This window comes from Zonotrichia albicollis, chromosome 1, assembly GCF_047830755.1.
Source record: "Zonotrichia albicollis isolate bZonAlb1 chromosome 1, bZonAlb1.hap1, whole genome shotgun sequence".
Lineage (NCBI taxonomy): Eukaryota > Metazoa > Chordata > Aves > Passeriformes > Passerellidae > Zonotrichia > Zonotrichia albicollis.
Window position 1 is genome coordinate 9695548 of NC_133819.1, and position 24160 is coordinate 9719707.

The 24160-nt window shown below is 41.0% G+C and overlaps 1 protein-coding gene across 1 annotated transcript in view; it reads right to left on the reverse strand.

Annotated features, from left to right (window-relative positions):
• PTPRN2 (protein tyrosine phosphatase receptor type N2) overlaps window positions 1-15300 on the reverse strand; it is a 634871-nt gene extending 619571 nt beyond the window's left edge. The window contains 2 exon segments of the mRNA XM_074552744.1: window positions 14801-15039; window positions 15041-15300. Coding sequence (XP_074408845.1) covers window positions 14801-15039; window positions 15041-15285 — 484 coding nt within the window. The 5' untranslated portion in view covers window positions 15286-15300.
• Window positions 15301-24160: the final 8860 nt, after the last annotated feature.

Sequence of the window (24160 nt, forward strand, 5' to 3'; positions counted from 1 at the left end):
AACCAAGGCAATGAAAAAAAATTCATTCAGCTGTGGTTATAATATCCACCAATTTTATATAAGATCATGATAAATCAACACACTTATTTTACCTCTTTTTACTTTATTAAATTGCCTATTTTCTGAGTGCCCTATTGAGCTATTTCCTCTTAAAATTCAGCACGCTTGCAATTGAATCTTCCCTCTCACATAGATGTCATGCACAAAGATGCACTTTTATTATTTCACACCCAAGAAGTAAAACAAACCCTAGTTCTGTTCCTTCCCATCACCTAAAGCACAGAAATTAGCTGAAGGCCACATTGAAATCCCACCTGCACTTGCACATTCTGAAGTCCATGTTTTCACACACTGGTGAATACAGAGCTGCCACCCAGCCTGAAAGCAGAGGCAGAAGGGTGCAGGGGAGAATGATCCAGCTCAGCAGACCATGATAGTCTGTGTGTTCTGCCTTGATGTGACATTTTTCTATTCACACTTTCTTACCTGGACTGATACCCAATTTACAATGCAAATATACAGCTTTTCTCTCACCAAATTTCCTTACATACTTTTGATGGCTATGGGAACCCAGTGGGAGCACTTTAATATAGAGACTTCTGGCCAGAACACATTTATAAAATACTCATTTAACTACTGTATTTTCTGCCCACACTTAGCACTGCATTAGCAGCTCAGTAGCAAAAATCCATGGAATTTTGTTTCTCATGAAATATTTCTTATTCAGAGCCTGATGAGCAAGTCCTAGCATAAATTTTGATTCATGATTACTGTGAATATATCTATTTCTTTTTCTTCTAAGGAAAGTTTCTGAATTCCTGCACCTAGAATCTTTGTCCACATCAGAATTGTTCTGTCATTCTTCAGAATGCCCTCAGCACTGCAGCCTCCTGGCCCCATCAGTCTGTAAGGGAACCCAAGCATTATTCAGGGCTGCTATTTGTGCTTACTCAGTTTGCTCTTGTCAAAAGGGGCAAACAATACAAAGAATCAAATCAGATTAAACCAAATCATTCTCTGACAGAAACCAGTGGCATTTGCTGAGGGAAAGAAGGTAAGAATGGGGCAATAGATCATAACACTCACATTGGTGTGACCTTCCCAGCTGCAGCCATCCATCACTGTGGAATATCTATCCTCAGATCTGCCAGGCCCAATACCAGCCTGGAGAGCTGATCCAACAGAGGATCCCTCAGCAGATCCATGAAAAAACAGGAGTCATCACTTTATTAATATTTTAAAGCCTTATATAATGGAATGGCAACTTCTGAAGGTAAGATAATTTTAAAAAATCACTATCTGAAATCATCCTTTTTGTCTTTGTACCACTTGACTATATTTTGGTAATTCATCCAACAAATACCATATGTGACTTGGAAAAAAATTCATACTGTGAAATCTGGAAGATACAGTCAAGAAGGACACTGAAGCTTTTTGTCAAATCTGAAAAATACTACTTTCCTGTTGCTACAGTAACATCTTCCTAACAAGACCTTTAAATATAAACACTGTCTTAAGAGAGTTCTAGGTCAAGTTAAAAAGCACAGTCAAGCTCTTCAGAGGAATGCAACTCATATTCAGCATGGGTAAGGATGGAACAGAAAAGGTGAACTAATATTTTTATCTATTTCCATAATGACTTCTCACTTGCTGAGGTCTGCCCTACTTTCTTTCCCCTTTGCCACCCAGTAGTCTCTCTTGTGAGGAGACAATTCTCAATGGTCTCTAAGGAAAATACCCTAATAATTTTTTATCCTAGAGCAACTTATCATCTTCATTAAAAAAAAATAAAGCTTATATTTGCAAAAAGATATATTTGCAGAAATAAGTTTTCACCTCCTGAGATGAAACCAAGAAAAAAAAGTTATTTCTAGTTTATCACATATGGAGAATAACTACACACAGATAATATATGAACTGAGAAATTGCAGAGTGAATACAAAATTCATTCATGAGGCACCTGGGGATTCTGACAGGAATTTATATTTATTTTTTCTGTAACTATGCAATTATCTCACTGGTCTGTGAGGTAAGGTCCAGAGCTCAAGTCATTCTTCTGAGGAAGAATTGGCAAAATGCATACTGAGAATTATCTTTGGGAGAGGAGGAATAATCTCTTTCAGTTTTCATGCAGTTGTAAGGCATCAGTTAGTGGATTTTTGGCACCACTCTGATCTCAGAGAAATATTCATTTGCATCTTTTTACAGTCCTTCCTGGATATCAGCAGACATCCTACTCGCTGGAGAAGAATGAAAACCAAACCTAACTCATCTAGATTTGTGTCATATCAAATTTTAAAAAGTAAGTTAAATACACAAAGTCTTTTTATTGCACATGGCACTACAAACAGCAGTTTCAAGGCAATTTTAGGAATTTCTATCTAGTCTCATTTTAGAAACCTCGTTATAACTATCTTACTTGGAAATGCAATGAATTCTTTGAGTAACCTTGAATATGCATGCAAGCGACAGCACTATGAAGTTGGAATTACAAGTTTTTCTTGTGTGTAAAATTTTGATGTCATCAAAGTGCTCACTTACCAACTAAATGAGTGAAATAAAGGTCTGGACTCTACAAAAATTCACAGAACAAAACTGCTGTGACCTATATTTTTCCATGCTGAAAGCATAAAGGGTGAACACTCACATTTACTAAGTGACAACTGCATTTACTTATAGTTGTGCTCATGCTTAACTCTTAACTCTTAACATTGGCAATCAGTACCAAAATTAAACAGACAGACTTAATCACAGCTTTCAGGTATTAAACTATTCCAGAAATAGCTCTTCTTTGATTTATGAAGTGAAAAAAATATCATAATAACTGACACACATTATCCACAAATGAAATGTGACTAAAAGTAAATTATTAATAAATATAATTTAAAATACTGTGGTGGGAAGAAGTGGTAAGAAACTACTGAAATTAACCTATTTCCAACAGAGCTGCCACTTTAACTTTTACTTACAAAAGCTAGGAAAAAGAGCAACTATTGCATACTGACTCCAACATAACAGATAATATTAGAGTACTCTCACTCCCAGCTGAATAATGTGTGCTCAGGAAGAGTTGTGTTGGCAGTGTGTAAATTGTTTGGGGGTTTCTTTTTTTGCCTTTGGGTTTTGGTTTTTTTGTTGGTGTTTTTTTTTTTTTTTCCTCAAAGTGATGTTCAGCTGACATCTGTACAACTGGGAAGGACTTTCCAAAAGTTCCATGGCAATGATGAATCTGGCCAAACAGAGCTCTGTTAGCACAGCTGAGAGGAGCTGAAGGGCTGGAAGGTGGGTGGAAATCCCAGGTATGAATGGGCCTTCACCCAAGAGAAACCACAGCAGAAAGGCAGCTTCTTCATGTAAAGTCAGTATGCATTTCAGGACATGAGACTTGACCAAAAATAATCTGGGAAATGTAATTAAGCATTGTGATAATTACTTTACTCTGACAGTCTGGTAAAGATTACAGGTTATGGGATGTTATGTGATCTTTCTCTGCACCTATTCTTTTGTATCACAGTTGTTTTACTGAACTCTGCATAGAGCAGAATACTTGCTTTTCATTTGAACACAAACGTTGTCTAGGCTTGGGGAGTGACTTAGGTGTGGCCAGCAGAACACTGCCCTCGTTTCCCAGAGTGACATTCCCACACAAGGTAACACTCACACCCCATTCTGTGGGATCAGGGGTGTAAAAGGGAACTCCATCAAACCACCAAAGCCCTTCATCTGACCAGAAGAATTGCCCACACTGAGAAGAGTTAAGGAGAGGGTCTTTGTCAAATAGAAGGAAAACGTGGGAGCTCCTGAGCCAAGTCTATCTTCAGACTATGACAGAGACAATGGAAAATTGACTATAAATAAAATGTTCAAATATTTATTTGGCAATGCTTTGTCTCAAATAGAGCTAAACATATTCTATAAAATCAGGCATGCCCTGTTTAAATATTTGGTGTCTTAAATCCCCTTAAATCCAGGAACCCTGGATTAATACCAGTGGCATCAAAAGGAACTGAACCTGCAACCCCTCTAACTTACACCAAACACAGAAACAGTCAGGAAAACTGGTTAAACTGCTCATTAAAGGTTGTGTTTTATATGCCTCTCTTGATAGCAGAGTCTCCTTGTACAGGGATGAACTTTCATCTGAAAACAACTTGATGTTATTCTAATTCCAGATGGACAAAAAGAAAGGCACTGAATGACAAGAGTGTTAGGTGGCCAAACACATTTAACATAAATTCAGATTCTGGCAGATTCATGCAGACTTGGGTGAAGCTCATCCCCTGTTAATGCACTACTATTTAATTTAATCTGTCTGGCATGAGCCTCCCTACACTGCAAGAGAAAGAAGCACAACCACACTCCTTTTACAGCCATCAGTGGGTAGCTGATCCTTTCAGAGCTCTTCCCTACCTGCTAAACTGTGAAAACAGTTCCATAATCTGAAGAGGATAACATATTGTCCTAGAATTCTCTCAAGTAATTCTTCAATTAGGGAAGTTTGACAACTGGGTGTGATCAGTTCCTTCATTCAAGCTGTATCAGATTCTCCATCAAACCTGTGAGTTGCACTTTCTGAACCAGCAGCCATTTGACAGCTGTTTATTCTCAAGCCTGTGTGTTGTGTCCATTTCCTCCTCCCTGCTCAGTTATTTACTTTCAGATTACAAACTCATTAGAGCAGGTGTTACCCAGAGAAACAAAAGCAAATGGACAGAAAATAACCCACCCTCATCCCTAGATCTCTGCTGGGCAGCATGAAACCCAGCACATGTAGTACTAAAACAACCTTCCCATTCTGCTTTTCAAATGCCACTTGATTATAGCATTATAAATTTTCTATTGTCTGAAAGTGTGAGTGATTGCTTCCAAAGAACATGATTGTTTTATTTTTCTGCAGCTCTTACAATGGATAGCTTCAGCTAACTTTGGGTTTTCCTTCAAAATTTCAGTTTTCATTCTTGTCACATTTATTCTGAATATACAATTTTTATAGCTGGTTTTTGTTCTTGGAATTTATCCCCTGCATCTAACATATGTTGGTAAACTGTAATTATGAGCTGACCTAGTTAACTAAAATAAATTTCCAGGTAGGTAGTACTAACAAGAATATTTTGACAACTTTAAAATTGAGGTGAGACAAATTTGCAGAACCTGACCCTAGTTTTCAAGAGGGAAATAAAAAAGAAACACAGCCAAAGAGACACAAAAATTTAATGAATACTCTGCACTGAAGAATATTTGGGGTGGAGTTATGTCTGCCAACTGTGTCTCTACTCCAAGGTGACCTACCTAAATGCTTGATGATATTTAGCTTGGTATCTTGTTTTCATTAATATTCAGCTATCTCCAAACAGTCATGACAGATGACTAATTTCCAAATTTCCTTTTCCCCTCCTTTTTTTCTTCCTTTAGGATGTTAAAGTAAGAACTGGGATAGTCATCAGTGAGTACAGCCATCTCCAAGAAATGGAAGGAGTTGCATAATCCACAGATTGAGGCCACGAAGATAAGAGCCAGTGCTCAGCTGAGGAGCTGGCCAGGTCTCAGAAGAGGCTTGGTAGGAGATTTTGCCAGTTTGAGTAAAGCATTGACTGACTACATACTGACACTACTGAGCTTTGCTGAAATCTAGAACAGGAAGGAGGATTTCATGAGTAATAGCTCACTGAAGGTATTTGATGGTTAACATCTACCACAACAGAGATCACATAAAGCTGAAATGTAAGTATTTTATATATAAAGTGTTCCACACTACAAATTAAAATTATAACAAACAGTTTTTCCAAGAGAAATAAACAATAATGTATACATTCTTAAAAGAAATAGAATAGACATTCACATTATTTGGTGGTGATTTATACATATTAATCAAGGCCTATAATCTTTGATGCTGTTTTTTTAATTCAGCACTAAAATGCAAATACAATGTAATGTCTGACTTATAAATCTACTCAGTAAGAGAGGCCAGGTTAACAGCAGACTATCTTTTACACAGACACAAGTCAAGATTTCATGCCTTTGAGACCTTAAGAGAAATAGTGGCATAAATTAATCCTACCTCCAAAACCCATCTCCCTTTGCCATGTCATGGACACCAGCACCAATACCAGCACTGGTTTCACTGCCTGCAAGCATGGCTGTGGTTTAGTTCCATTTTTTTTTTTTATTTCAATAGCAAGATCAACAGTCACTGTCAGGAATAGCATAAAATTTTGTTACTGCCATTCTGTACTGCAAAGCTGCAGGCTGGTAGGAGTTGAAAAAAAAAAACCAACAGGCAATTGTTTAACACACAAACTCTTCCTCAGGCCTGAAGATGAGGCATGACCTTCCAGGTGAAGCAAAGTTGTTACCTGAAACAACTGCTCTGAGTTTAACTGAATTGCATCAACCAACTAAAAACTTGTAGAGAAAAGACAACTTCTGCTCTTGGTGCAGAGCAGAATAGGAAGAGAAGAGGTTATAATATCTTTACCTCTTTTAGGGCATCAATAGACAGACAGGTAATCCTCTCCTGCAGAATAATGTGAGCAGATTTCTGTGCACCAGAAATTCAAAACACCTCATTCAGCATCCACAACTGATTTTCATAAGGTACCTTGTAGAATATGTTGAGGCTCAAACTTGAGAGATCAAAGATTAATTGGGGAAGAGGGAGTAAAAAAGGGGACTTACAGGTATCTGGATATTTCCTGAGTTTTGTAGAACTTGTTAAGTTCATTGCAGTTTGCAGTGTGTGTTTGGTCCCTGCTGCATTGTTTTCTATGAGGACATCTGGAAGTATGTGACATTTTGGAGGCACAACTATCTCTGCACATTACCTTGTTCTTGCTGGCTGTGATTTCAAGTTTTTGTAACCATCTTTGCATGCTGCTAAGCTATGACTGAAAGAAGAGACCTTACACCCACTACAACCAGCTGTACTTCCCATAAAACTTCTAGTTACTCATTTTACATGTAAAAACAGCTTGTTTAATCGATGTGTTACTTGGAAGCAAAATAAGTAGGCATTGTAAGCACTAACCCTCGGACCAGGGACACTGTGCATCAACAAACTAGGCGTGGTATTTAAGTACCATTTGCTGAAACAAACTATAGGGGAAAAAACCACAGTGAGATGTGGAAACTCACTAAGCTACTTCTCAATAAATTCCTTCTCAAAAAGAGTAAAATCTATAAAGTTCCTCTAATCTTTTAAGAACCAAAACTCCCTAATTGTTGGATGAATGCAACTGTTCTGAATGGCAAACTCTTACTGGGAATGCAGAAATATATTTCCACTGTGGAATGGTTGAGGTAGAAATAGAATCCTTCCACCACCTCACAAATAAAGGCCTTAAAACTCACATAAGAAAGCTCATTAATTTATGTACACATTAGCATGCATTCCCTTGACTGTCCATAACTCAGGTCTTCATGGTCCCCTTCCTTCAGCTCTAATACCAGACTCCCCTGCCTTTTCTCTATCTTGCCTGCAGACCTCCTGCACATTTACCTGCTTTTTTCCCTTTGCTTGCTCATTCTGTTATGCTCATTTCTCCTCTGTCTCATTTGGAGGTCCTCTTCACTTGTTTGCAATTACCAGAGGCAGATTTTCTCAGAAAAAATTCTTTCAACCATTACAATTATCCATCAGCCACCTCACTTTGGTCTCTTATGTTACAAACCTGCTTGACTACTCACAGAACCTCCCTAAACAGCTCCCTGGCAACATCTAGAGATTTCAGAAAGGTTCTGAAGAAATTTAGGAGGTGAGCCTCAAGCAACCTAACTTTAGTTTAAATACTTCATTAGTCTCACCTAGTGAGGAAGGACAGGTGAATCACTCTCCAAATGTGTTCAGCTCTCCCCAAATTTAACCTGAGCATCTGATTTTTGAAGAGCTGAAGTGCAGTAGCTACCTTGTAGATATTTACAGATACTTGTCCTAGCCTGGGAAATGAATTAAGATAATACTAAGTGGAAAGCAGTAGCTGCACTCAGGGAGACATTTATCTGACCTGTGTTGGATATGTACAGTTGGGTAAAATTAATTGAAATTTATAAACTAGAAATAGGTTAAAAGGAGCCTAGAGTGATTAGCTCAATTAATTACATTTAGTTAGATGATTCCCAACCCTTACATAAAGAGAAATAAATCCTTTCTATTCCCAGAGCAGTTTCTCATATGCATTTCTTGACTTCATTTTTTTGCCACCACTTTGGGCTGAAAGAATGAATTAATAGTTTTATTTGGCAAATCCCTTATCCTTCTAGTCACCTTCCTTCATTTTCTCATGCCTCAAACTGATACACTGAACAGCTCAATTTTGCTGCTGCAATTGACTGTCTCTTCCAAGAGAAAAGGTAACTCTATTTAATCTTAAATTTACATCTTTACAGATCATATATAACTCACTAATCTCCATTTTTGATCTCCTACTCTAACGATTTAATTTCTCATTCCAACATGCTTCTCTCTATTCCTTGGCTTCTCTTCTGCTTGCTTCCCTTCTTCATCTGCATCTTCACCTGCTTCACTCCTCATTTGCAAATATGAAACTGTTTGACCAACAGCAACATTACCCACTGCCTTCCTGGATTATTAATAATGGCCACGTTGAGCCCAACCAAATACACATCAAGCTCAGCACTCCAGTGACGGAAGCTAGCAGTGAACTTTGCCTCTTGGTGACTTTCCATCCTCTGCCAAATTTGTGACCAAAACCAAATCAATCTTTCCTCCAGTTACTGAATTTCCTCCCAAATCTCCCTGTGTTGCCTAAACACAGGTTTTAGCAGGACAGTAGATACACTGATTTTGTAAGAATAACTGCAGAGATTTTAGCTAAATTTTAGGCTACATTGTCAGTGAGATGAGACTAAAATATGTATCATTCTCAGGCAGCTGGAATACACACTGCCTTTTGACTTGTACAGGCCTTCTTACAGACTTGGATACGTATGAATGATGGCAGCCACCTACATCTGAGCTCATGTTCTTATGCTCTCTTTCCAGGCAGTGGAAATCTGACTGACACAGGGGACCTCAGCTCCTGCCTCTCAATGAGCTCAGCACCCCCAGGGACTGCAGCTGCACTTTCCTCTCGGTGGCAGCTCAGCACAGAGCTGTCTGTAACCCACAGTGCTCACAGTCACTAGGTACACAGGCCGCTGCCTGCCTATCAGCAGTGTGTCAACATGACCTGCCCTGGGCTGTGTCAGCAGAGCTGCCCAAATGTTCCGGGATCCAAGGAGGAGCAATTCCCCCTCAGCAGGCTGGCTGACGTCAGGGCACCATGGTGGTGTGCTCTGGGGAGCTTTGGAAGGGCTGGGGCACACTCAGGTAGGAAGCAGAGACAAGATTATCTTGCCAAAAACTTCTCTGTTTTCTCTTAGTCAGTAAGACAAACAAGAACACAGAAAAACTCCTAAGGAAGCCCATCCTATCTCAGGGCCTCTTGCTGGTCACAGTGACCCTGAGAAATGTTAGAAAGTCTCTTTTCCCAGCCTGGTGCTCGAAGAAGGAGTCAGAGCTCTTCAGTTCTCAGTCTCAAGGTTGTTTATTGTTCCTTATCTATAAAATATTTTCTCCTGTCCAGCTGAGGTCTGTTCAGCAGGACAGTCCAGGCACTCTGCCTGCCCCCAGGGCGGTGTTGTGTCTTTATACTAAAAACTACGTGTACAATGTTTACAATTACTGTCCAATACCTATCACCTGTGTTAGACAGTGAGCTGCTGCTCTAAACCAATCCAAAAGTGCCAACATCACAGCAGAAGATGGAGGCCAAGAAGAAGGAGAAAGGCTGGACACACCCAGATCCCTCCATCTTGCCCCTTGAACCCCCATTCTAAAAACTCCAAAATCTACTTTTCCACCCTGTGATAAATTCACTGTCGTTCTACTTAGCTGTTGTGGCTTGCTGATCTTCATCTAAGGTTGGTAATTTGCTCCATGGGTCACAATCAAACCCACAGGGGCACCTTGGGCTCTGTGCCAGGGTCTCTGAGCCCCCTGGCAGGGTCTGGGCTGCTCAGGACAGCCAGAGGGATGTGCTGGGTTCTGACAGTCCTATGGACAGAGCACCCTGCAACTGCTTCCTTTGACTGATAGAAAACAATTCACTTCCTGTCCATTTGCAACTTTTAACACAAACAAGTTACAGTAAAAAAGCTATAGTAGAACAGTCATGGCACGATGCCAATAATATTAATGCATGTTCTTACCTGGATTCAGTGGAACTGACAGATAGACGTGCCTTGATATCAATCTACCTTAAAGCTGCTTTTTAATGTAACTAATAATTTAGGAAACATTTCTAGGATATGCAAAAATATTTTGATGAAGAGAAGAATCCAGTTTCCTACACTGAATCCTTCACATCCTGAGCACACAGCCTTGTCTTAATTAAATTATTTTGCTGTTATTTTTATTTTTTAGTATTATATCATAAATTACAGTCCACCACCAATAATTACATTAAAGACATTATTAAAAACTAAAGTGCCTATGAGAAGTTCCAAATGAATGCGACTGGAAAGTCATGCAATTCTTTTTGTACTGAACAGATTGTAAAACTCTAATTCTCCTCCCTTCTCAGCCAGCCTGCTACAAGCCTCAAACCAGAACTTTGGTCCAAATGCTACTGAAGTCAGTGGGAAGGTTGGCATTGACTTCTGTGAGCATCAGCTCAATTACTTCAAGAAGAAAAATTTCAGTCCTCATGGACCTTCAGAGCAGGTAACAATGGTGGCTGAGAACAACAGCTCTGGTAGTGTTGTTAGGGTAACATCCATCCAACAAGAACTAAACCAAGACACACTTCTTTGCCATTCCCCATGTGACATCCACAGACAAAAGCTCTCTGCTGCTGCCTCCTTTGGATAGTGTTCAAAACACTGAATGAAATGCAGAAAATCTAAATAAATAATTTTTTCACCTGTCCTACTTTTTATTTAACTCTCCTGCAGTTTAAGAATCAACACTGGAGAAATGCTTTTCACCAACAGCAACTGAAGTTCCTGCTGTTGCACTTTCTTAATTCTGATCAACTTTAGCCACTTGCAACTCCTAACCCACCTCTAAAATATTTTTTCAGTGGTTAAATATGCATAAAATATTTTGTGAGATACTAAACTTAACATGCAACATTTTTTAAGTCTTTGAGTAAAGTTTCTATCCTCAATTACATTTAAATCCTAGAGAAATGTAAGACACTGTATGTGTCAGGAACTCACAGCTAAAGGTTTAGGAGTATATTTTATATTTATCAGCTGAAATGTGACTTGTCTTTTTGTTAGCAAGTAAAAAGTAAATTCACACTCATTTGACAGACAAAAATTCTGCCTGTGATTACTTCAGTACAAGTCTGAAGGAACTTTTACACAGTGTAGGGAACAAATTTACGTAGAGTGTGGAACAAATATTTCTGGAAATTTCCACAGCATATCAATGTACTCATTTAATAGGAAAACTCATACTGAAAAATGGGATTGCACACAGCACAAAAGATCAAATTATATTGCAAAATTATATTCACTGAAGGTTATAAGCATCATTTTACACATTAGAGGTCAATGTGAAGGCACTGCAGCAAGCACATTTACTCTCTTCTGGAACATATGAGGACAACCCCTGCTATAAAGCAGCAGTGGTTTATACTCATGAAAGAACGTGATTAAGAATGCTCACAGCTTACTTTGTTACTGAGTTCCCTGCCTCACCCAGCCTACCTAAAATGAAAATAAAGTACCACTGCAACTTTCTGAATCAATTAGTCTACTTAAAAGGCTGCACAATGAAAATATTTCAGTAGTTGGAGCTGCAGTTTTTATTGAAGGTACTGCTTAGTGTTATGACCATAAACAAAAGAATGGAATAATCCAAACCTTTGGAACTGAGCAAACATGATCAGGATGTATTTTTCCATAGACAATTACTTTGTAAACTTGAAAAGAAGCTCCATAATCTTAAGTGAACTGTATCTCATAAATTAATAAAGATTTCTTTAGAATATTAAACTCCCAACCCCAGTGTTTCATTAAAGACTAATGAATACTACTATGTACTCAGTTGATTTTTTTTCTGTGAAAAAGAGAAAAATCTCTCTCCTGGCCTAGAACTAGGCAAGAAAAAGAGAGAGAGAAAAGACTATACTTTTCCTTATTTTTTTCACATTGAAATGTTACAATAAATCATCACAAAATGATGAATGATGAAGGTAAATATCAAGAAATGGAAGAATATGTGCTTCTGTTGGTAATTGCACCTTAACAAAACACGTCAACACAGGAAGAATCTACGAAGCTTCGTGAATTATAGAGGCAGAAGAAGCAGGAGTCTAAATCTTGAATCTTAGTTATCTACAACTTTAAAGCTTCTAATTTCTTTAAAAGGTTTGTAATTATGTTGCAAAATAAAGGTCAACATGTAAAGATGTTCACTATACTGGAAAGTGTAGACAAAAGTTGGCCATAAAAAAAGAGGGAAAGAATGAAATTGGATTAACCCATTCCATGAAATGGTAAAGGCCATGAACTTCTGCTTCTCAAACAACTTTTAGGAAGAGTTCTTGAAATAATGGGGGGGAAAAAACCCAATAAAAATATGTTTCTATAATTATTTTGCTCTTAAGGCAGTTTTCAGCACACATTCTAGAGGTCTCATAGTGCATCTGTCTGTCTTCAATTTTCAATTATAGAAGTTGGGACTGTGCACAAGAAGAAACCAAATTAGTATCTTTCACATATAACCAGAAATAATCCCCAAAATTGGGTACCTTGTACAATTACAGTTATGTCCTCTGATTGTGTCTAAAAATTGTACTCCAAAATTGAACAGAATCTACAATAATAAATAGTTTGAGCTCAAGATTAATGAGATCTGAAACACTGGTCAATAAAAGAAACAAAGAAACTCTAATGGAAGAGACAGCCAAAACTGTTTCACTTCAAGCAATGCAAACATTTTCCTGCATCTTGTCAAACACAATCAATCCCTTCCCATCCTTCACAGAGATCCCTGACATAGCAGTGAGGTCCCTATCCCAGCAAGAAGTAGGGAGGCTCAGCATGTTTTGCTGCCTTTAAAATGCCTCCAAGTTCTACCTCCAGAGCAGTGGATTCACTGTGTAAAGGCAAGGCTGCTCTTCCCCAGCCCCTTCCATGCAAGGACAGCCTTAACTGGCAGGCAGGGATCCTTGCTGAGGCAGGAGCATGGGGAAGCTGAGGGAAGTGACAAACACACACGTTGTTGTGTTTCAGCTACAACAAACAAAAAATACCCCGTGACCCAAACTGATTTGCAGTTTGTGTTTAGGGAGAGAGAATCAACATCTGACTACTTCGAAAGCACAGGGCAGGCTATTGCATTATTAGAGGAAAAAAAAAATACAGCTATTACTTGCAATATTTTTATGCAAGCTGTCTCTTCAGCAGATTAGGGGAAACAGTCCATATCTATAGCAACCAGGAGAGAAGAGGGATGGATAAATCCAGTCCAAGCCATTTCTCCTTAAAACCTTGCATCACTACCTTCACTACAGCAAGCATAATAGCTCATTTTTATTGCCACTTGACTGAAGCCTCATTATAAACATGGTCAGCTGATTTTAATTCCTTCTTAATAAACAGAATGTACATGAGGAAAACTGCAGCAATATTCCTCTGGAAGGCTTTCTTTGTTTCTTAAAGGGATTTAATTTTTTTTGTCTTAGAAAAACATTTCTTAGTGGTAGTTTGTTTAGCTTTCACTCTGATCTCCATAACCACCCTAGGTAGACATTAAAATGTGAAAAAATACAAAATTCATTATGTCATGACCTTCTTGACATAAAGTGAGCTTTGGGAAGATACTGTAAGTGAAATGAGACTGACTCTATAAATAGATATTAATATTAATAGACAATTCAGGTGAGCATACAGTGCAGAATGTCTCAATGCAAGGAAAGAACTGCCAGGGAGAGCGTCACAGGAGAATTGCATCGATGTGAAACAGACAGAGTTTGTTTCCAGGATCCCTTCATGCCCGCGTGGGTCACTTCCCAGGTGGGGATGCTGAGTGCAGCTGGTACCTTCTAAATGAAGAAGGGGTCGGTCAAGAATGCCTCAACACAAAGCCGCTGTTTAATGGTCCGCACTGGGCAGCACTGGGGGTTTTCTGACAGCTCCGAAAGAGCCTTAACCCGGAGCCAGGGCTGACTTCCACCTCCAGCAGCACGAGTCGGAGGGGGGACTCCACCAGAGGCTGCATCTGGAGGATTGTGGCCCGGAGATTTCCTGTCTCCTTCCTATATACGGGCAGTTCGGTGGGCTGAATCCAGCAAACCGGGAAAAGGGTTAAATATGTGTGGAGGCTGGAAGCGGTTTCGGGGACTCGCCACTGGCGCACCTCGATTTTAGGGGCCTCGTGAGCGGAAGTTTTCAGCATGCGGGGACAGCGGGCGAGAGCCGGCCCGCAGAGCTGTCCCCCGAGACGGGACACGCCGGGGGGCAGGAGGAGCGAGGGGCCGGGAGCGGGTCTTGACAGACCCGGGGACGGGCAGCGGGAGGCGGTGCGGAGGCACCGGCGGACGGGGCCGCTTATCCGGAGCCGGCGGCGAGGGACCAGAGGACGGAGCTCCGGAGCCGGCGCTGAGGGACGAGCGGACGGGGCCGCTTACCCGGAGCCGCTGGAGAGGGACGGGCGGACGGGCCCCTCGGCGTCCGCCGTGCGGGCGCGGCCGCCGGGGCCCTGCCGAGCTGCCAACGGGGAAGCTCCCGGGCAGCAGCGCGGGGTGCGCTCCCCGCCAGCCCCGCGCCCCCCGCCCCCGGCCCCACTCACCGATCCGCGCCTCGGCGGCGGCCCCCGCGGAGGGCGGCTGGATGCGCGGGGCGGCGGCGAGCACCTGCGGCAGCGGCGGCGGCGGCAGCAGCAGCAGCAGCAGCAGCAGCGGAAGGACGGAGCCGAGCGTCCCCATCATGCCTGGCCCATCGCATGCCCCGCTCCCCTGCCCGCCGCCGCCAACCCTCACTCCATGCCGCCCGCCCGCCCTGTGGCTCCCGCGGCCGCTCCCCGGCTCCGGCAGCCGCAGCAGATTCAACACCCAGGACAGCGACCAGCGCCGCCCGCCCCCGGCCCCGCCCCGGCCCGCCCGGCTGCCGTGAGGGGGGAGCGATCCCCGCCGCCCGCTCCGCCCTGCCCGCCCCGCCGGGACCGGGGGAAGCGGCTCCCCCGGGCACGGGCAGCGCTGGGGCTCCCCCGGCCCGCACCGGCCCTGGCGGGGACCGCGATCCTGCCCGGCAGCCCCCGTAAAGATGGCTGGGCATGGAAGGGAGTTAATGTGCTTGTTTCACACACCTGTACGGGGAGACAATGGAGCCGTACAGGGGCAATGGCCATAAACTGAAGCACAAGAAGTTTCACCTCAACAAGAGGGAGAGCTTCTTTGCGTTGAGGGTGTCAGAGCACTGGAACAGGCTGCCCACGGAGGTCATGGAGTCTGCCCTCTGGAGACATTCAAACCCTCCAGGACGTGTTCCTGTGTCACCTGCTCCGGGTGACCCTGCTTTGGCAGGGAGGTTGGACAAGGTGATCTCCAGATATCCCTCCAGATGTTGGAAGGGACATCCAACCCTACAAATTCTGGGATTCTGTGAAACCAGTCCACCCTATCAAAGTTTTGTCCTGAAACGTGCCAGCTGAATGGATCCTCCCTGGGGTCTCCTCAGCAGCTGTTTGTGTACCAATGCTTCCTCCAGTACAGAAAATTACTGGCTATTCCAAAGGATTTAAACAGCCTTCAGGTAAACACCTCTGTGAGTTTTCCTGGGAGGCATCCACAGGTGTGACATGTTCATCCTCCCCCTCCTGTCCCCAAATCACTCTGTGCAAGTGGAAGCATCAGTGTGGGCTGCCAGGAGGGATCAGGAGTCTCAAGCTCATGAAGGTCCTCGTGGTTCACAGGGTCTCCTTTTCTCACAAATTCACTGTAGCAATATTACTCAGCCTTTAACACAGCAGCCACAGCCACCAAGGTGACACAGCACCAAGGTGCCATGTCTCCATACAGGGGGATGTGTTTTTGGCCAGGACAGCCAGCTCCATGCCACACCATATGATGTTGGTCCCAGCCCCCTCTGTCACCTAAACATCTGCTTTATTCCTCCCTGAAGTTTCAGATTCCCACGACCTTCAGGTAGACAGCCCTAACTACACCTGACATGCTTCATCTCTGCCTCTAACCAGACTGAGACATGCTCGAGATATTTAAAAAGAGTAACAATTTTAGTACATGAAGTGGCTTTGCCATAGAGCAGAAAAGCAAATAACAAAAGTCCACAGAACAGACTAACCCTGGAAGAGCAGAGACCTTCCTCCTTGCTCACTTCCAAGACTTGGGGCAGGGGGGCTGGATGGGAGCCCATGGGGAGAACAAGGGGCACTTGCAGACAGCTGCAGACAACTCTTGTCCTCTCAGTTCTGCTCTGTGGGAAACCATGAACCTCTGTGCTGGAAAAAAAAAATCATTGCTTCTAGAACTGGTGCAAAGTCACCTCCTTTCCTTTGTGGTTAAGGTTGGTGACTCAGATGCAAAAAAGGGCAATACTTGATTCAGAAAACAGAAATTTCAAAAAATGTGTTGATACTGGATGGTCTTTTTTACCATTCCCACTCTTGAGGTCTGTTACATGACTGTTTATGCCTTGCAGGAGAGTGGTTTCACTAAGCCAAAAGGTCCTTTACCTCAGAAAAATCAATTTTGACAACACTGAGAGAAATCTGAGCACTATAAGAGGAGAAAGAGAAAAGGAGGGAAAAGCATTCTGTGGAAAGGACAAGATGAGAAATGAAAGTGCTGAAACATAAATTAGTATATTCTCATGGGTTATGCAAACCATCTGGCTTTAAAAGCTAGTAGTGGGAACAAGGAAAAAGGTCATCAGAATTAGCAGAGAACTGCAAAACAACTGAAGGTAAGAAAGCAGCAAATGGCAGGCACAGCGAGAGAACAAGTTGTACGTCAAAATACAAAACAGCAGTGATATTGCTGGGAATCAGTGCAGCTCTGCAAGGAAGGATTTGCATAGTTCCTGTGAATTTATGATCAAATACTATGCAGATTTTAAGAGGAAATTAAAATTCTCATAGCCACTCCATGCAGAGGATTAGCAAAATAACGACATTTGTTCAAAAGTGTTTGAAGCAATGTGAAAAATCAGGACAAGAAAGGGCATTCATTGAGGACAGGAGGAAATCCTTGAATATCCAAATCCAGTAAAAACAGAAATCAGGTGTCAAGGAAAGAGTAAAGAGTCAATCAGTAGGTGAATTAGGCATTTGGAGATAACTCAAGTAGTAATTCTCAGGACTGGGAAGTGCAAGGCATTCCCTGCCTGGCTGTATTTTACAGTTTTGTAGTAGACTTCACCTAACAAAGATACACAGATCTGTCTTAAAGCCCCAGGAGCAGACAGATTGAAGTAATGTGTATTAGGTATAATGAATTTTGTTAATGAAGTGTAAAAACTGCAAGGCTTGAGTCTGTGTGCAAATTAGATGAAAAACAGTACCAGCGTGTAAATAACGTGTCACATGCATCTTCCTTGCTGCTTCACAGTCATTTTATCAAGACAATTATCAGTGCCAAGGTTTTCAATAGTTCACACAATAAATTAAGCATCCATGTTTAGGTCTACCAACCTTGTGAGGTTGTTTTGATTGTGGGCTTTCTTATATTTTCAAAAAGTTTCTGAACTGTGGAAAAAGAAATCCTAAAGTATGCAAGTAATTTGTGAAGATTTCTAGAAAGATTAGAGAAATTACTCCATTCCTGAAGTCAGGGATATTTTGGGGCTCAAACAGAACTGTGGGACTTCAGAGTTTTGAAAAAACAGTATCAGCAAATTATTTCTCTAAGGGCATATTTAAATATTTTTGGTGAGGCATTCTAAAGATACTGAAAGATAGTGTGGAGTATCAGCTCTCCTTGCTAGTGTGTCTGGAGGTGAGGGTGAGGCTTCATGAAAGAATGACATTGGGAATTACAGAACTGAAAAATTCAACCCAGTGAAAATCCAGTCCAACACATTGAGGTTTAGCATGTCCTTAATTGCTGGAGCTAAGTCTTTTAATGATGCCCATTTAGATGTGAAAAACATGCTAGGCAAAGTAAAAGCAGAGCTGGATAATCTATATGATTTTATGCATGTGAAAGATTTACATCCTTATCCATGGCAACCACAGATGAACAGGAGATTTTTCAAGGGAACACTTTTCTGTTTGAAAATGCTGTGTTGTCTGACTAAGGCTTTTCATGAGAAATAGAAATGTTTTAATCAAAAATTCACTAGTAAGGGCTAGAAAAAAAGACCCAGAGGGGGCCAGAAATGATCCCAGGATTGATAATTACCCCAGTAGCCAGGACACCTGTGTGGCCTGGTGATATTTTAAAGGTTCAAATTTTTGCTGTGGTTGATTCAAAGACATGAACTAACCACTGGATATTTAGGTCAGCCTCTCTCAGTTTCACTGGGCCATCCAAGATTATATTAAAGGCAAATGACCCTGCTAGAAAAGACTTGGTAGGTAGTAGTTTAGCATGGGAGAGGCAAGAAGATCATTATAGGATTTCTTTTGTTGATTTATTACTGTTTAGAAATAAATATTAGGAGTAGTGAATTTATCAGCTGGGAATTGTGTTAATAGTAGAATTTTTTACAGATGTAAGAACAAAAAAGTGCCAAAATTACACAAACCAGACATTGATTGGGTGTAAAAAAGAAACACAGGGTTCAGTCAAAGTAGAACATTGCCAGAGAATAAGTTAGGCATAACGATACACAAAAGGAAAATACTCTTAATATTGTCAAATTGTAAATAATTGTGATATGAATCAAATGTTGTAAACAGAATTTAAATAATACAGGATAGTTGGAGGGTAAGTAATAGAACTTACAACAAAAAGGTCACCTCTGAATTTTAAATTTTACTGTGTACCTAGTTACTGAGGTTGTGCTTGAAAGTCTTTGCGGGTCTATTTTCAAATTTCAAATTTCAAATGGGAATTATATTTATAAGCACAGGCACACCTGTGTGATTGTAGAAATTGTATATTTTTACTGGATAGAAGTGCATGTTTCATCCGAGGATCACGGAGCTATTTGTCAGTTTATCCAAGTATAAAGAAGAGCCTGAACAAAAGGTCAGTTCCAGCTATGCTAAATACACTCTACCCACACAAACAAGCCCTTAGAGAAAAAAAAGGTATTAAAATTATCTTCTTCATTTTCTTTCTTCCTCTCATCCCCCTGTCCCTTCCACTCTCCCCTCCCCAAATCAAAACTTCTGAGCACATTAATTGCAGATCATTTGTCCTGCTAATGGGCCCAAAGTCCACAGGGAACAATACCTATCAGGCAGTTTATCTCAGATTCAGTAACCCAGATATCTTGGCAGAGCTTTAAGATGTATTGGGGGGTTAAGGGTGAAAGGAGAGAGGAAGAGATAGAGAGGCTTGTGGTGTATCTGTGCCCAGAAAAGACAGAATTTATATTTTTATTATTTCCATTTCTGGCCTGAGAGGATGGAGGTAAAATATTCAAAGCCTGTAGATGTGTCCACAGACACTGAGGGAGGGTTTTGCAGGCTCTGACGCACGTGTAACTGATTCACCACACCTGGTGAGTGCGCTCTTTTTGAGGGCAGAAAGAGCTGCTTGAGCAGCAGTGATCCTCCTGCACCTCGCGTGTGATTTGAGGACTTCTTGCACAAGACTGTGGAAAACGAGGCCACAAACCCCATCTCTAGAGCCACATCTTGGGGTGCCATGGTGACAAGAGGAGCAGCACCAGCTGCCACTGTGCAGGTTGTTGGTGTGAGCAGTCATAACCTCTGCTCTGGCAGCTGACACACTCTGGGCATCTTCAGGGTGATCTCACAGAGACACCCAAACAGTGACTGCAGAACTGTTCACACATTCATGTCCTGGCATACTTTAGTTACATTTATTCACTATTATTGATGAAAAGTTTAAAGTCACAATATTTATATTCAAATTATGTGAGGGAGGGTATTGCAACTGTATTGTAGAGGCTGTAATAGCCCTTGGAATTAAAAATAACAACAAAGTTTAATAGAAATTTTGACCTATGCACTTAACCATAACTTCTCTTACTCATCTGTGTTGAAAAGTATAGGTGTGTCTATCTAGCTTTGTGTATTTGATCCTTTCAGTAAGAGAAAATTTATAACTCACTCCATGGAAACATTTTTTAAAATATAGAATTTAAATAGTTAATATTTTAAAGCAATTAAGAAGGAAAGACTTTATTCTGCAATAGTTATAAACAATATGTCTAAAAAGCCACCCAGTGCCTGAGACAATGAGTGTTTATAGCATAAGAAGCTCTACAGAAGCCTGGACTACTGAGACCAGAAGCCTCAGTCTCTCCATAAATTTCAGTTTGGTGGTTGTATTCTGAATTTTGGGACAAAGTTTTAGGACAAAGGAATATAAAGTTCCTAAAGGGAAAAGTCTTTAACTGGTGTGAAAATGTGTAGTCCAAGGTCATATCTGCAGCGATTGTGGTATTTTTCAATTGTTGAATAATTCATAGTGTAACTAAAATTATTTGAGAGGATTTTAGCATTTGATACAGAAATTACCAATTTTCAGTATTTTTTATTTAATGTCTACAAAACTAGCTGAGCCTTAGAAATATTTTAATGAATTCATACTGAATACAGTTTAGCATGAAAATAAATATTTGCAGGGTCTAGAAGATATTAAACTGTTTGATGGAAGCTAGTGGTATGATTAACTTTATGAATATCATAACAATTCTGTTATATCTAAGAAAGATGTTGTCTGGCTGTTCTCAGCTATTTTAAAACTTTTTTTTCTTGTTTCCAAAATTTTATTAGAAAAAGGCTTTGCTCTGGTGCACACTAAAAGTTTTACTCTAGATATTTCAGCATCACTGAGGAACAGGAATTCAATACAGAGCCAGAAGGAAAAATCCTAGAGAACTGTGCAAGTGCATGACTGATGAAGTTTAAAAAGGAAAATAAAAAGAAAAAAGTAGGTTGATTTTAGTTATGACTGCTAAGATGTGAGCCTGTCTTTTATTCCCTGTGCTGTAACTGAATGATAATGGTTTTTATGTGTTTCTGGAAAGGAGCCTAAAGTGGAATGTTCAAGGCCTAAGAGATGAAATGCAGCTAGAGAAAATTACCAGTGAGAATAGCAGGAGCTGTGACTTACATTAACTGAAGACCTAAACATCTTTGTATATGAGTGCTCAGGGCTGACTTCCAAGGCTGTAAGAAGTCTTGGTAACACACCAGCCACTTCAGTGTGCATGTGTGAGGAAAATTTCCATAATCTCTCCTGCTGGTTTGCTAGGGATGCTGGAGAGAGCAGCTTCTGTTAATGTAGGCATTTGCAGGTCTGGATTGAACCCAAAATCATTTAAGGCTCATCTAAAATTCTAGCTTACTTGTTCAAATGCCACTGCTGGTGATACCTACAGGAAACAGGTTGCTGAAGCTGTGTTTGGTGTGTAGCTGTTGGAAGAGAAGGCAAAGGTGGAGTGAAGCAAGTAAAACTGTGTGGATGTCCAGAACCTGTGAAGAACAAACCCCTGGTGTCTCAAGGCAGGGCTACAGTAACTGATGAATCCAGCTCTGAGGGCATTCTGACAGCTTTATATCTGGTGTCAAACTATAAAAGGGAATTTGGGCTTTCCTGGGAGAGGGATGGCCTCTGTGAGAACAAGCACAGGTGGCTGAGGTGCTCTGGAGCTGGTCCCTTCTGAGTGAGAAAGGCTGAATTTCCTGCTAACACCCACTGTCACTCAGTCCAGCACAGGCTGAACTGGGACTTGCCTGTTTTTCAGTCTCTGGAGACAGATTTTAAAACAAAACCACATTAATTTCTGCTGATTTTAATGGGCTTTTAGAGGCCTCAGCACAGCTTAAAAAATTGCTGTCTGAGCACACCATGATGGGATATCCAAGTGAAAGGATTAGACAATTGTAATGTTTTTTGATAATAGGTTCTTGTTCTTCAAAACCATCCTGAAACCCTTAGGTGTGCAATGAATAATTAGATTTGGTTGCCATTGATCAAAATGGATTTGAAATGTCAATAGGGAGCCAATTTTTAAAATTAATTAGGTTCTTTTAATGGGAAGGAACTCAAAAACACTTTCAAAATTCTTTTCTGTTTTCATCCAGATTTGTTAATCTGTAAGACTTGATATTTGGTGAATGGATTTTACAAGTAACTAATCCCCTGGGATAGCCACTCCTCTTGTACTCAATGAAAGAATGAATGAGATTACGGCACTTTGTCATTCTGAAAGAGCTGGACTGTAGCTGATTGAAGCAGCTGGGGAGGCTCTGGTTATGTGTCCCCACCTGCTGTACCTGACTCAGAACCTGCAGCCTGGCTCCAGTGCTGAGCACTCACAGCTGGGGATGGGTGCCTCGAGGCAACAAGTGTTATATATCATCTGAAAAACATGGAAAAAATCCATGGAAATTTTTTACCTTAGTGTCACTGTACATTTTGAAGATGGTGATAAGTAAACCTACAGGGAGCTGGAAAGAGACATGAATCAGTGTGAAATTCTGGGACTGCAGTGAATAGTGCAAAGGGAATGTCACTGCAGGAGGAGCTGGGCGTGCACAGCAGGCAGCAGGCTCAGTGTGGAGCTGTGTGCTGAACCATGAGGGGATAAAAGCACTGCCCATTTGCTGTGTCATCAGCAGCAAGGGGTTTGCATGATCCATAGAGCAGGTACACAAACAGTTTGTGTGGAATGAGTAACTTCTCTTAATGTGATTGAAGATGTGATGTCACTTGACACATAATCACAGGAGACATTTAAGCTGTCCACATCATTTTGATATCACTTGACTTTTGAGTGCCTGAATTTCAGCTCTAATAACATTCTTAAACCATGTCTTTATGTGTTTCAAAGAATCATAGAATCTTTAAGGTTGGTAAAGACCTCCAAGATCATTGAATCCAACTGTTAACCCAGCAACCCTGTGCTTGCCACAAAACCATATCCCTAAGTGACACATCCACACATCTTTTGAACACTTTCAGGGATGGTGATTTCATCCCTTCCCTGGGCAGCACATTCTAATGATCAACCACCCTTTCAGTGGAGAAATTCCTCCTAATATCCAATCTAAACCTCATCTGGCACAGCTTGAGTCTGTTCCTATCTTCCTGAAGACATACAAGGGACGATCTGGTCTCACAAAGCACAAAGTGCAGATTCTTGCATTTTTCAGCCCCTTGCTGTGCTGGTGAGAGGAAGTGTGGGACAGCAAACTGTCCAAAAGTCACCTGTGTTCCCCTCCATTATTTTCTCCAGCAACTCTCTCTCACTTTGCCTGCCTGTTACAGGAGACAATCTGCCTTGGGGGTAAGCCCATCCTCAGTGTTCTATCCAGTTCTCCATGTTCTATTGTCCTACTTACTGTAAAACACAGAAGCAAACCTGGTGGTTGCCCAGAGGTTAGAATATTTGCTCTAGCTGCTGTGTGTCTATAAACTTGGAGAATCCTTGAGGATATTTTCTTCCTGGTACACTGTAAAGGAAATGTAGAATTGACCAATATCTTTGATAGCAACTCAGAATGGAGCAGGAGAAATGGAGTTCAGATCCTTTTCAGTGGTTTTATAACAATGTTTTTTGACATGGGTTATTTTGAATAGCTAAAAAGGAATAAAAAATAAAATAAGCACATAATTTCCAGTTTAAAATATTAGCAATTCTTGCTGAAAGCATTCTGGTATCTCAGAGTACAAGATTACTTGGGCCTATGATGCATTTCTTTTAAAGGAAGGTCACTTTTTGAGGGTATGCTGTGATCAGAATAAAAAAAGATAGGGAAAGTTCATGGTAATGACAGCTGGGAAGAGGAACATTGTTTAGACTACACTGAAATTACATTATGTGTCTCTGCAAGTACAAGATTATGTTGAGAACAATCATGGGTTTTAGAGAAAATATTAAAAGTTGAATAATAGAAAAGGCAATGCTCTTTTTCTGTTCTGAATCACCATTTTAAAGGCCTTCCTGTTGCTCCCTGTCAAAGTTCAGAGTGTTGCATTGGAGCATCAAAACCCAAACAAAAATACCTACTATGCTTCTCTAGGGAATCTCTCTCCCAGGCTGGGCA